The sequence below is a fragment of the Callorhinus ursinus genome, unplaced genomic scaffold (assembly GCF_003265705.2).
Source record: "Callorhinus ursinus isolate GAN/ISIS: 27379988/994484 unplaced genomic scaffold, GSC_fseal_2.0 scaffold32, whole genome shotgun sequence".
Classification (NCBI taxonomy): Eukaryota; Metazoa; Chordata; class Mammalia; order Carnivora; family Otariidae; genus Callorhinus; species Callorhinus ursinus.
Genome location: NW_027397094.1, coordinates 12,655,447 through 12,669,682, shown reverse-complemented (window position 1 = coordinate 12,669,682; position 14,236 = coordinate 12,655,447). Strand labels below are relative to the sequence as shown.

The 14,236-nt window shown below is 48.6% G+C and overlaps 2 protein-coding genes across 6 annotated transcripts in view; one reads left to right on the top strand and one right to left on the bottom strand.

The window, feature by feature from the left end:
• The window catches only part of TBCE (tubulin folding cofactor E), a 70,319-nt gene extending 65,555 nt beyond the window's left edge, over positions 1-4,764 (top strand). For 2 of the 3 annotated variants that reach the window (XM_025850806.2, XM_025850808.2), the window contains exons 13-17: positions 122-275; positions 1,252-1,320; positions 1,845-1,904; positions 4,225-4,316; positions 4,467-4,764. In XM_025850806.2, the coding sequence (XP_025706591.1) occupies positions 122-275; positions 1,252-1,320; positions 1,845-1,904; positions 4,225-4,316; positions 4,467-4,559 (468 nt within the window). In that variant the 3' untranslated portion in view covers positions 4,560-4,764. Of the gene's footprint in view, positions 1-121; positions 276-926; positions 1,040-1,251; positions 1,321-1,844; positions 1,905-4,224; positions 4,317-4,466 lie in introns of those variants that run through there. The other variant, XR_003204181.2, reaches the window with a different exon arrangement.
• Positions 3,487-14,236, bottom strand: part of B3GALNT2 (beta-1,3-N-acetylgalactosaminyltransferase 2) — a 57,874-nt gene continuing 47,124 nt past the window's right edge. For 2 of the 3 annotated variants that reach the window (XM_073879029.1, XM_025850809.2), the window contains 5 exons: positions 11,776-11,959; positions 9,316-9,441; positions 8,538-8,697; positions 7,842-7,898; positions 3,487-6,065 (listed from right to left, as the gene is read on the bottom strand). In XM_073879029.1, coding sequence (XP_073735130.1) covers positions 5,919-6,065; positions 7,842-7,898; positions 8,538-8,697; positions 9,316-9,441; positions 11,776-11,959 — 674 coding nt within the window. In that variant the 3' untranslated portion in view covers positions 3,487-5,918. The other variant, XM_073879030.1, reaches the window with a different exon arrangement.

Sequence of the window (14,236 nt, the reverse complement as noted above, 5' to 3'; positions counted from 1 at the left end):
CCATCCCTCTCAGCGTGGTGATTCTCCATGGGTGAGCCGTGGAGGAAGGACAGGGTACAAAACACGAGCCACGTGTTAAGAGAAGTACTGGACAGACCTGGTTTTATTCCCCTTCCTGTAGATTCTGCCGGAGGAGAGGCGGGGGGCCGAGCTTGATTACCGGAAGGCGTTTGGAAATGAATGGAAGAAGGCCGGCGGACATCAGGACCCAGACAGAAACCGACCCCACGAGGAGTTTCTGCGAGCGCATCCCAGATACCAGCTGCTGTGCCTTAGTACGTGCGGCCGCAGCCCTCCCCGCGCTGCCCCTGCAGCTCCAGCCGCTGGGCGTCGGAGGGGGCCGTCGGCGCCCCTGCTTTTCTCCTTCGGGGCTTTTTGGGGGTGTCTTTAGGGAAGAGTCAGCAGCGTCCCTCGGCGCAGAGAACCCGGGGAGTCTGGGGGTTGCTGGGAGAGACTGGCGTTGGGGGGGGGGCTGGGGGGGAGGGGAGAGGGGAAGAGCAGCTCTGAGGGGAAGCTCCTCCTGTCTGCGCGCGTTCGTCGAGCTTTGGGGCTTCCCGCTCCGAGAGGTCGGCGGACTCCTCCTTTTAAGGGGGGCAGGAACCTGGGGGATTTTAAATGTGCGGAGCGTGTTAAGGTAGAAGCCCGGCCCTGGTGTTCCTGCAGCTGCCCCGGTAGTTCCGCTGTGCTGACGAGCGGGTCCTTTCTCCGCCTTTCGCCTCCGTGCTGCTGAGGGCGCCCCGTCCCCGCAGCTCGGGCACTCGCCCTGCTCGGTGCTTCCTTACCTTCCCCGGCCTGGGCCCTCAGGTCCTGAGGCCAGCACTTCATGATTCTCTGTCCCTGACATACTCCCCATTTTGTTTTGACTTCATTATTCCACATTTCACTTTTATGTGACTTTTTTTTAATATATTTCCTAATGCAAGCAGCTCACCGCACAAACGCTTCAGGCTGGAACATTATCTTTGAGGAAGAAAAGCTGCCTGAGGGAATTGCTTTCAAATCACTCCCATTAGCTGGCCCAATTTCCCGGCCACTTTAGGTGAATTCTGAATCACCTGGGGGAGGGGAAAGGGGAAAGGGAATGTTCTGGACAAGTAGCCGAATAAAAGAGAACAGATCCCAGGTTAGCAGGGCAGATGCTGCTTGGCGTGTCCTGGGAAGGAAGAGGCTCTGCTGATCCATTCAGTGCGTGAATTTTTCCTTCTGGTGCCCGTGGGTTCATCATCATCCCTGTTTATGCTTCTTCCGCAGAATACGGTGCGCCTGAAGACGGGGAGCTCCAAACACAACAACCGTTTCTGCTCAAAAACCAGCTACTCAGTAAGAACCCCACACTCAAAGACAGATTATTTGTATTCGAGTCCTTAGGTGCCCAACAGTTGTAGGGATTGTTGGTTTCTCTTAAGTAAGTACCTAGAGTACTCCAGTTTTGAAAGAAATGAATTCTCAAATGTATCTGAATTCTCATCTTGATCATTTTAGCAATTCCCAGGCTTTCGGCACATTTGATTGTGTTATAAACGGGGAGCGTGGCGAGAAGTGCACCGACTTGTGATTTGTAAACGTGTGGCTTTTCTTACACGGGGACACCAGCTGCCTTGTCGGGAGAGGAGGCGGAGGGGAGGAGGGGAAGCACCAGAATGCTGGTCCAGCATTTTCTGTTGTTAATTCTCTGAAGAATTAATAGAAGGAATTTGCAACATCAGTAAGACCTGTTCCTTTATTAGGATCCACGCCCGGCGGTACTGACAGCCGGGTCATGGCGCAGCTGTGGGTAACGTGTGTGTGATTTAAATCCTTATTACAGTAGCCCTCAAGTCTTTTTCCTTTTTTTTTCTCTCAAGCACTGAAGGTAAAATATCCTAATCAAGTTGATCAGAGAGTCCTAGAGAAACAACTGCCAGGTAAGAAAAACAGGCCTTTCGCCTCCTTACACTTAGGAATCACTGGCCTAGGCATGAGTTGGCTGGAAGGAAGATACCTAGGAGTGTGGACTTCTGGAGCTTAGAGGTTTTCGCTAATCTTTTATGATCTGAAACACAATCCATCGACATTCCCCCCAAAAGCTCAAGTCTCCCGTACTCAGGTCAGCTTATCTAGGAAAGTCTTGTTAAACCAGAAGCCCTTGCGTACGATGACATCTTGAGCCGAAGGCGTGAGCCCTGGAGCGGCGTGGCCTTTCCTGAGCCCACCTCTGTTTAGTTCCCAAATTGTGGCTCTGGTCCAGAGAGACTGTGTCACTGGGCTTGAGGTCTGTCTTCCCATCCCTTTCATAAAACAGGAAACGTGTCCTGGTGAGCTGAACTGAACTGTGAATTACTTGGATATTTGTGACTTCTCATACGCTCTACTCCTTACCAGTCAGGAGTCCCCACAGAAAGGTCTCGGACGTGGTCTTCTAATGGACACGCTGAAATGGTTTTCTTTGGAAAAACAACTTCAGAACTCTGTCTAAACATCAGTGTTACTGGAACTGAATTAGTTTCTTTTCAAAAATACTTTTGTGTCAACAAACTAGATTGATCTAATGTACCTTAAACTTACAATTAGAGTCCCTCTTTCAAGTATACTGTGAATCATCAGATAAAGCCTGATTCATGGTTAGACAGTGGTACGGACAGCTTAAGTGTGGAGCAGTGAGCCTCTGAGGAAGAGATGAAATGTGTATCACCCTAGGGGACTCTCGTAAAATACTTTTCTTTGCTTGTCAGTGCAGTAAATTCACATTTTTTAAATTTATACTTTGTAGCACTTGTAATGGCAAATGTCACCACCACTTAAACGCTTACCAGTGGGGAAGGAAAGGGCCGACTGAACTCCGGTGGGACCGTGCCCTGTGCATCAGGTGGCATGAGCGAGAACGCAGGAGTCTGGGGCCCCACTGGCCAGTATCGGCCGCCACGGGTGGCAGTTTAAATTGAAATTCATTAAACTGAAATAAAAAAATTCAGTCCTGAGTCGTCCTGAGCCCGTCGCACTTCAGGTGCCGGCCGGCCTCACGGATGGAGACCGGATGAGAGAGCACGTGTGGTCAGTACCTTATGAGACCCACCTGTCCTGACAGAACCGGAGAAAAGCCTGGAAGTGTACACCCCTGTTAAACTTTCAACACTGGCCCTAGGGAGGCACAACCATCTCTACATTTTCTGAATGTTAAGACGGTCGTGTGTTACGTTTACATTAGAAATGGTAACGTTATTTAGGGCGTTACGTGCACATTGCCACCTTTTCTGTAGACACTGCGAGTGGGCAGATTTCTCATCAGGATTGTTGTAGGACCAGACGTTTTGTTTCTGACATGACTTAGGAATGTGTCCTTTCCGTTGTGAGGGAGGAGTTAACCCATCACTAGCCACCCTCAGAACCGTGAAAGCCGGTCCACCGAAATCTTTATAAAAGGACAAGATTATCTACACATATTCACACACAAAAAAACAAGTTGTGAATTATGTCAGTTGTTTATATTCAACACATAAACAAGGCCAGTTTTTATTCTAAAATAAAGAACATTTATTATCACAAGTCGCATAAAAACACAGACAGCTTTACAAAAATCATTTCTGATAGAAAAATATTTGAATCCATGTGATATTTGTAGGAACACCATACTATTGCTGTACCTCCAGCTAAAGCTTCAAAGAAACTCTATTACTCATCAAAATAGCCAGTATTTACCACAACCCATCTTTGGAAAGAAGTTCATAGCGTTTTCTGAACAAACCAAAGCATCTGCTCGTGAAGCAGGTCCCCTGCATGCGCTCCCAGGGAGCCTGTGGACCACCGGTCCCTCCCTCGCTCTACAGAGGGGGGAAACCAAGGCAGAGTGATGGAGAGGCGCCCTCCGGACGCCTGAGCCCCCACTCCAGTGTTCTCTCAGCCATCCATAAGTGAGTAATCACAGAGGTTTAGAAAGTGAATGATTTTCACTCATGTGTACTCCTCTCTGCAGAGAAGATGATTTCTGGTTTATTCAGATGCAGGAGGAAATATTAAACACCACTGAAATGGTATGAAAAGCCACTGTCAAAGGGCACTTCGGTCAGACGCTGGCTCGGTTCCCCACAGCTTCCCACATGTCGGGTCAGCGGTGCGGACGAGCCTCTCCCTACTGATTGCCGCGGGGAAACGGATACCGTGAACCGTTGCGACTGGGGTCTTGGCCGGTGAGCTAGTTGTACACGCAACGTCATTCGAGAGAACTGAGAGTGTTTCTTTCCTTGACAGACTCCATGACAATTCAGAAGGTGAAGGGACTGCTGGCCCGTCTTCTCAAAGTTCCTGTGTCGGAACTTCTGCTGTCCTATGAAAGCCCCAAAGTAAGCTGCCCAGCAGAACACAGAGTTTGGCTTATGTCCCCCCAATGTGACACGGGTTGCTTCTAAATGGGAGACATATCCCTCTGGGAGGGGGCACGTGTATTAGGACGGATCTGTCTTTATCACCCCAACCCTCTGTTCTATTTGTAGATGCCTGGCAGAGAGATTGAACTAGAAAATGACCAGCAGTCATTACAGTTTTATTCTGTGGAAAGTGGAGATTGTCTATTGGTGCGATGGTAAAAGTGAACTAAGAAAGTTCGGGGACTGCACTGTTCATCATGACTTGGGGGGGGCACCGGAAATAAAGGATTTATTGGAACAGTTCTGTCAGAAAGAGAGGTTGTACACCTTGCCCTAAGTATAGAAAAGGTGGTATTTTTCATCGGGAAGAGACCATTTCTAGGCTTGTATATAACAGCAGTAATAAAGGCTTTGCACCTACTAATGATTTTCTGATTTTCATATTTATAGTTCGTGACTATACATTTCAATATGTGGAGATTTAAATATTAAATAGAACCTAGCTAGTCTAATGAAATCTGAACATAGTTAATGTCGGTCACAGGACCAGTTTTAATGGAACTCTATGGATAGCTACTACTAGTTTAAAAGGTTTCCAAAATGATTTGGATAGTCATTTTGGGAAATGTCCCTTAAACTTAGGGAGGCACCTCTTCTATGTACAGCGTGTGCTAGGATCTTTTCCCTCCATCACAGTTTTTAGAGTACTTACTTACAAAAATTCATTATGCGCTTTTCCCTACAGTTGTACCTAAGCGGGGCATTTATTCTTCTACAGAAGATTTCCATCTCTGATCAGAATTCAGTTAGATTAGGTAAACGTTACGCAATGACAGGAGGAAAGAAAAAATTCATTCTTTCAAAGTGCCCACTATTTAGCTGGGCTACGTCCCTACGTCACTAAAACCCTGAGAGGTATTTGATTTACAGCCACAGAATTTTAGCTTTTTTTAAATAGTACTAGACTGTGACCTTCAGGATTTATGTTAAATGGCAGAAGAAAACTGGAATTAGCTCACTTAATAAATAAGTGAACTTTAAAACCACGGTCCAGAACTGAGAATTACATGGGCTCCTTTTCCAGTTGCCCACTTCATTCAGACATTTCCATTCCCAAACTTTGGTATAAGTGACCACACAGCGTTCTGTGAATTGTTTTTGGCCCTTAATTACCCTAATTATGCCTTACAGGGCCACTCTGTAATCCAGGTTGGAATTCACATTCTTAGTTACTAAGATTTCTGAATGAGGCCAATTTTAACCAAAAGTGATTGATAGGTAATGAATTATAAACTAGAAATGATACATCAGGTTTTAGAAATGTTTTTTGTTTTATAAAACAATTTGGTGTTTTTCAAAGTCTTCCAATATAGAAATAAAATTTTTGTTATGTACAGGATCAGCTATTTAAAAAGGAAATTCTGTGCAAACATTTAGAAAGATCACGTTGGTTACAGGTAAACTCTCCTGGGCGAGCACGGCGTCTAGTGCCCCCTGCCCCCCGCGGGCTCTTGGGGGCCTTCGGCTCAGCCACCGCTCGCCCTGCCGCTCTTCCGCCTGCTCCTGCAGCGCCGCCGCCTAAAGCCCTCCCGCGGCCGCCTCGCACTGACAAGGGTCCCCGCACTGCTCCTTCAGCTGCCACAGCTGCGTCAGTTCCTGCGGCGAGTACTGCGGGGAGGACAGCATGCCCGGCTCACACGTCTTCTCGCACAGCCACAGGCCGTCCTGGCGACAAACCACACAGAAGTGACTCGGGAGCCGTGGGGCTGAGCCCGTGGGTTGCGGGGGGAGGCGCGCGCGCGCGTGTGTGTGCGTGAGACCCAGCTGTGCGGCGGGGAGGGCGGCAGGCAGCAGAGGGACTTCTGTGACCACAAAGCCCAGGCAGCGCACACGGAGCTCCCTGCGGCTGTCCCCGCGGAGTCGTCCGACGTTCTGGGGGCCGTACCGAGTATTAGCTAACTCTCCAGAAACCCTGCGCGGGAGGACCCCTTTCCTTTTCCCAGACGACAAGCTGAGAGTGAAGTGCCCTGCCCAAGGTCGCAGTGAAGTTCCTAAAGGGAAGCCGATGCGGGTGAGGTGAACGCGAGGGACCAAAACGGACTCGGCCTGAGTCTTGAGCACCAGCCTCCTTCCAAGATACCGAACACAGAGCCAGAGAAGCCCACTCGGTCTGAGAACATAAAGATGCTGCGTACAACCAAACGCCTTGTTCAAGCATGGCTGAGCCGGTGGCAAAGGGGCCGGGGTCAGCACGTGCCCCGAAGGCTCCGCGGGTTTGAAAAGGCCACGTCCAGGGACAGGAGACTCACAGAGCCAGGGCCCACGAGGTGCCAGACCTGGGGGAGAGGGAGGGAGGGGGAGTGTGTGCGCGCACGGGTGTGTGTAATTCAGAAAACAGAACCTGCGTCTCAGCCTTGACCCTGGGTGGGATGGAAAGGGGTCTGCCCTGAGCATCTGGAAGCCCAGCCTGCACTTAGCTGGGTCTTGGCAGGAGTCATGTTCACCAACAATGCAGTCAGACATGGTAATGCCCTTCGGTGCAAGGCAGACACAACATAAATCCTCTTCGCAAGAATGCATTTTAACTACCTTCATTTCCCAGGAATATGAGGTCAGACACACAAGTCTCTAAACACATCAGGAAACAGCTCCATGAGCAACAGTCTGCAGACACACCAGTCTACACAGACCCACAAACAACGCAGCTATCACCATGATCAGACACAGAAAATTATCTTCAGTGTTCAACAAGTCAAAGCTGGAACTTCAATAGGACACAGGACTGTCACAGCTGACCCAGTAGATGTGGGTTTACTCCCGTTCCCCCCTGAAGTGAGGGGGCCCTGCATGTTCCTCTGCCCCCTGCACCTTCTGTGGCCAAAGTGGAAGCTGCAAGAATCCAAAATTCAACAGAAAGCTTTGAGGCGAAGCTCAGCTTCGTGCCTGCTCTCTTCCCATTTCTGGGCTCTGCAGGTTCATTTCTTTCTTTCCCTGCCTCAGCGGTCAGTGTATTTTCAAAAACACCTTCCGGTATTTTAAATCCAGTGTTTTATTTGCATCAGTCAGAAGGGCTGAAGGGTCCTTGGACCATCACGCTGCTGGAAACTTCAGCCAGCTGATTCCTTGAGGTTTTTTTTTTTTTTTTTTTTTTTAAGTAATCTCTATGCCCAGCATGGGGCTCAAACTCATGACCCCCAGATCAAGAGCTGCACGCTCTACTGACTGAGCCAGCCAGGCGCCCCTGATTCCTTACATTTTAAAAGGCTACAAAGAATTTCTAACCAAACGTGTAAAAACCTAATTCTTCTCTGTGAGTAGGAAAACTTCCATCCAAAACTTTTTTTTTTTTGGTTTAGACTCAGAGAAATATGAGAACCTAGGTGGATTATTGGGAATTGAATCAGGAGCATCACGAGCACAGCTCTGACAGCGGTGCCCAGCGTCTCACTCCCTCGCAGTCCCTCCGAACCCCAGGGCTGGCCGGCCCGCAGGCTCACTCACCTGGTATCGAGTAGGTCCTATGGCTGCCATCCAGATGCCCATGCTTACGTCTTCACCCTGTACGCGCCCCGTGAAATTTAAATGCAGAAGTTTAAATGCTGTATCATCTCTAAACACGATGCCCCACATTCCCGTAATAAGTCATCTTTCCACTTCTTGGCTTTGTAATTATTCTACCAGGACACGCCAAGCCTGTATTAACACTTGTACACAGAGTAACAGCTAGTGGCCATTAACGGCCACCACAATGAAACGACGAGACACAAGACAGCAAGGGGCCAGTCAGCCCTTCTTGGGGGCCTCACGCTTCCAGCACCGGCCGTTATGAACGATACAGTGGATCCAATCGCTAGGCGGGTTGTTTAGTGACACGGTCGCCAGAATCAACAAAAAAGAAAGCCCTTGCTTTATAGTCTTCCTTCTTGTGAATGCCAAGCTTTCCGTTCCTCCAGGGACTACACTTGTAAATGGAGTCTGAAAACCTAGTAAGTAGGCTCAAAGAAAGATTTAGGAATAGAATTTAGAGCCAGGATCTGGAGGCTAGGACTGTGTCCCTGACCTCTGAGGGTGACTCATCTACAGAAGGAACAGCATGCCTTCCCCCGGGGTCGCTGGCTCTGTGCTCGGAGACACAATCCCGGGCTGGATGAGACTTGGTGTGAAGAGTACACCGTCAGGTCAGAAATCCGGAACTACCTGGTAGGTCTTGAGTCTGCCCGCGTTGCCGGCGAGCCAGTGGACGATGTCCCTGGAGATGACGTACCCCGAGCCGCAGGCAAAGGCTGGGTATGCGGGGCTGGGGTACTCCAGCTCCTGCCACTTGCCGGTCCGGTCCACGGCCCAATTCAGTCTGAAACTGAGAGTCAAAAACAGTTAGCTTCTTCGTGTCGGCGTGACAGCTGTCCTACCACTATTAAGGCAGACCCCTTTATGACCACTACGAAGGACCAAGCTGTAAGAGCAAGGAAAGAAGGAACTTTTTTTTTTTTGTCTAAGGAACGGCATTCTTTATCTAGCAGGCATGTTACGTGAAAGACTGGGGCATCAACTTCTACGTTACATTTGTGCAGTTTCTGAAAGTACCAGGGCATCGTGTGTACACGGGCTAAAGATCACGAATCCACACTGGGTTCCTGAAGAAACAGCGCAATTTCAGAAACGTGTCACAACTGTCTTCTAACAAGATACCACGTACGGCAGCTCCTCACGTGCGTACTGCTTATTGCCAGGCCGCGACGATAAAAGCCACACCGTCTTCCCCTCTTTCATTACCTTAGCCTGAAGTTTTTCATTTCACAGGTTTCCCCCTAATTGTAGATTGACAACGTCCAGTAACCAGGACCTGGGCGGGGGGGGGGGGGGGGGGGGGGCGGAGGTTCCCTATCTGGGCCCCATTTTGCTTGTGTGTTTCATTCTAAATGAACTCCTTTTGATCAGGCACGTGAAGCCAAAGGGCTAACAAGGTTTAACTTACTTTCCCCACCAAAAATTAGGCCCGTCCAGATGCTTGTGGGCAATCCTATTGAACACAGCTTCCAAGTCTATGTAGCAGTCGTCATCGGTCTTTAGCAGTAAGTCAAAGCTGGTTGTTTCCACAGTCCTGTTGGCAAAAGGGAACACGACGGTCAGCGCGTCCACACAGGAACGGCAGCGGCGCCGACGCAGTGACATCGCTACCATCCTCCTGAAGAGCCGTCCCTGGACGGCCTGCACACTTGTTCGGTTTCTTCGTCCTCTGGGGTTGAGAACATGTGCTCAGAACACCGCTGCTACCGAATGTAATCCTCACCCGATAGTCATTAAGTGGCATAACACAGAGAAGCACCAAGTGGATTTTAAAGGTGCCACAGAAAAAGAACACAGTAAAAAAGATCTGGCTGAAGTGGGACCTATGAGCAAACAAACGCTTTCGTGACGCTGTTCCCGTCAGGCTGCCGAACATGCGAACCTTGTCACTGGGATTCTTAACAGGGCCCACGGTGCGGTGACAGGCGGGGGACAAGCAACCCCCGGGCTCTCCCCCGGAACCGTGCTGGGCAAGATGCTCTATTCGGTGCCACGAGTTCTACTCCACTCAGATATTGGATGGTTTTTAAAACACTGAGCTGTAACACAGACACATATTTCCCCTCAGAAAGGATTCCCAGCAATTAAACTCTTATAAATGACCTTTTGGAAGGCCCAGGAGGGTGACTTCGTTTACCCAGACATATAAGGGTGAGTGGAGACAAAACGGACTTCTTCACTTCACACTGCCAATCCCTGTCCACCTTTGATTAAAAAACAAAACAAAACCCAGAGTCTTGCTAGGGAATCAAATGACAGAGATCTGAATAAAAGAAATCTGGAGAAGACGTTTTTCGGTCAAAGAATGGTGAATTTAACAACAGGTCCACACCAAAGTGCACGACCCCGTGCTTCTAAAGTTCATTTCTAATTAACAGCACAGGAGCACATAGTATTTGCTAGTTAGGAGGGACTCTTTGATAAAGGACACTGCGGTCACTGAGGAATCACCTGAAGAAAGAATGACTAAGGCAGCTTTCATTACAGCATGGACGGCAGACAGGTGGCACAGGAGAGGGGGGAGCAGCTCCCTGAGCCCAGGGCCGTTAGCCTGTCACCAGTGATTCAGGTGGAGAGGGTGGCCCGAGACAGACCATGGCAGCGACGACTGAAAGCTCAGAGATGTGCAAGGAGTACAGGAGAGAAGACTTAAACTGAAGGTAACAGATAAACTACACTGAACTTCCAAAACTGGGAATCAGCTCCCTAGAGAAAGTCCTAGAACACCACAATCCGATTTCCCACTTCCTGGACCTCCATTCCCACCCTTCACTGAACTCTTTCCATTCTTGCCTGGGCCCCCTTACAACACGGACCCCTCTCAAGGGCCCTGAGCCAAAGAAGGTTCTTTTTTTCAGTACAGTTGTCCAGACATAACCCTGGTATTCTAGACATACCTCAATTTCCAACTCTTATTTCTATCTGCCCTCTAGTCACAGGGTGACTCCAAATTATATTGACTTGCCCTAGCCGTGAAACATGACCTTCCATACACGAATCAGGACTATATCCATCCACTCTGCCCAGGGCAACAGAGAAGAGAGAGGGATTTAGGGGCTCACCAAGAAACAAGCTCCCTGATCCAGTTTTTAAAAGACACAGATGTGGAAATACTCTAGGTTTAGGCTAGAGAGAGATAGTTTGGGTTAGTTCGAGGGTGGACAGTGTCACAGGGCTCAAGAGCAAGTAAGCAGACCCTGGAGTAACTAATCCTGTTAACTGTATATATAAACAATAGTAGTTATGATTGTTGCTGCCATTAATAGTGCAAAGGCAGGAATTACAACCCAGGTCGGAGAAATACTGAAGGGTTGGGGAAGTTATGGGAGGCTGTTGGATTTCATCTTACAGAAAAGTTTTGGAATTAGGGCAAGTGGTTCTTAAATGCGTGAAGAGGATGGAAACAGAATGTGGATGTTCGGCTGAACAGAATTCAGATCAGTAACCTGGGTTCAAGGGAAACTATACACAGGTCACGTAGGTCAGTGGGTATGATCACAACTGAAAACGGGCCATTTTCAAACTCATTGATTTTCATCTGGTGTTGGCCTGAGGCAACCAAGACAATGACTCACAGGACTGACTTTGACTCAGACAGAATAGAACGTCCCGAAATCAACTTTTGCCCTATTTTTGATAAAGATCGTTCGCATCACGGATCCGCTCATCTGAATGAGAAAGCAGCATGAGTTCAGTCCTCACAAAGACCCAGGATATAACAGATTACATCCTAGTTGTTCAGGGGTTCTGGGGTTGGTTGATTAAAAAAAAAAAAAAAAAAAAAGCAGGGGTCTAATGTCAATAAATTGTTCCTACATCCAAAGAACAATAAGACAAATTCTACCTACCCCACATGTTTACCACCTACCATCTGTAGAAGTTCAGTAACTTCGCAGGAACATTTCGGTAAGTGTCAACGACATCCACAAAAACAATGTCGTCATAGACGCTGCTCTCCTCCCTCAGTAAGGCGTCTTCCCTGTGAAGATTACTTCTGTGGTCAAGAAGTCTTCGAGGGCGAGAATGAAGGTTTTGTAAGAGTGCATCACCTTCTACAAAGGAAAAGTTGAGAGATGGAGAAAGATGCTGTTGCAAATGGAAGACCCAGCATGTGGAACGTTCTGTTGGCTCACACCCTCTCCCCAAGGGACCTAACGGAAAGCGGCTGGGAGGCAGCCGAGCTGGGCACCAGGCCCTCCCGCACCCCGCGGGGATCCACGGGGTCCACGGCCGCTGTCCCGTGCACAGCGGTCCAGCGGCAGCTGGGCAGGCCGTGGGAGGCCGCAGGGCCGCATCTCAGGCTCACAAGGCCGATCCTGGCAGCGCTGTTTGTAACGGGGGGACCAGAACCAGCCTAAATGCCGCCGCGCCCCCCCTCCCCGCCGGCCCCCCGACGGCAGAGTGGCCAGCCTTTGGGACAGTCATGTAATGGAAGAGAGCATGCAGAAGAATTAACCTGATCTTGCATGTTCAGAGGAATGGCACTGAAAAATGATGCTGGGGGGGGGGGGCGGGGAAGGACCTTTAGGTCTACTGATGGATTCAATATGATGCCGTGCACCTCCGTGATAAAATACCCTCCTCAAAACTGCATGTTACTGAAAGATAACGTACATACGTAGCAGACAGTAGGAAAGTAAGAAAGGGAAGGGTGCACACGAATTTCAGGACAGGGCACCCTCTCTGAGGGGAGGGAGGGACGGCCAGACAGCTAGCTGGGACGGGGCTTCACTGTGTCTGTGATGGTTTTTTCTTTAAAAAAGGGAGCAAATATGACAAAATGTAAGCACTGGTTAATTCTGAATAATAAGGGCATGGCTGTTTCTTACAGCGCTCTCTATTTTTGGTATATCTGTGATGTCTCATAATAAAAATGTGCTTAAAGACATCAGTTTACTACCTCACACGTTAATGAATCACTTGTCACGTTTGTGCAGGGACTGTCCTCAAATCCTATGGATTTAAGGCAGCCACTTTTTCACTAGGGCAGGATTTTCTCAAACGTCTCACTCAAATTAGAGAAAACGTCTAAAAAATAAAATGAGTGGCTGAAGGGTGAGGAAACAACAGAGTAGTTTAGCACCCCACCTTCTGGAACGTCAAAGGGAAGGCCTGGGGCCTGTGAGTCAGGAGGCCTAGATCTGATTGCTGCTTCTGCTGCTCGGGGACATGCTGGGCAAGCTGCAGGTTTCTGGGCCTGTATTCTCATCGGGAGGAGGAGGAGGGGGAGGAGGGGGAGGTGGGGGAGGACGACATCAGTGGACTGCTTGCTGACATACACATTCCTGCAGCCCAAACCGAAACGCTCAGCACGTCTCGGGTGGGCCCAAGACTGTTTTTAACATGTGTCTTCCCAGAACTCTGAGGCAAGTGGACCACAGACGACTACCCTTTGAGAAACACAAGCCTGAATGACCTTGTGGCCCCACCAGCTCTTACATTCTACTGTAATATCCCTTTACTTCAAAGATAAAGTATATACAATTTAACAACTTGAAGGAAAGTGAAAGCGTCTGAAAGCTGGAGTAACAGGAGGACGGCTGTAACAAGATGAGAGCAGAAACTAAATACAGGCCTTTCAGATGAACAAACGACACATTTTGTTTTATACTGTATGCATCTGAAAGCCAGGAATATAAAGTAATAGATCTGTATTTTAAATCGGACGATCTGTCTAGTTGCTACTTAAAAGAATCACAGAGTTTACAGCCTCTCAGTTTGGAAGATCAGGTCTGTCTAGCGAGCCTGTTAAGATACAGACATCTGAGCTCCACTTCTGAAGATTTTAACTTTGTAGCTTGAGGTAGGGCCCGGACAGAGATGCTAAGATCTGACAAAATTTAAGAATTCATGTACAACCAATTCATAGCACTTAGATCCTGATTTTAAAAAATTAATTTATACTGAGATTTGCAGAAGACGATCTATTCGTTTTCATTTCTTTAGCCTACAACTTGAGTTATTTCAGTCTTATTTGAAAGAAATCGTCCCTCACCCAAACCTTATTCCTTTAGCCTCCATGACAGAAAAATTGTGACAAGCTTTTGTCCAGGGTACAGGAGCTGCTCCTTGCAGAACAGTTTAGTGACAGAAGTCTCAAGGGCCCCTTAAACTAGTTTTTAAAGGCTCCTGGTGGTACATTCAGGAATGAACCAGTAAAAGAAGGGAAGGTGCTGGATATTCCAGTCAGACGGCGCATTACACCTGCCCCTGGCCCCACATCTGTGCTGCCTTAGGAAGCCGCCTGACCTTCCGATCTGAGTTTTCCCCAGGGCTGGGCTATTAGCTAGCTTCCTGGTGAGCTAAGCGGATACCTTCCTTGGCAGAGT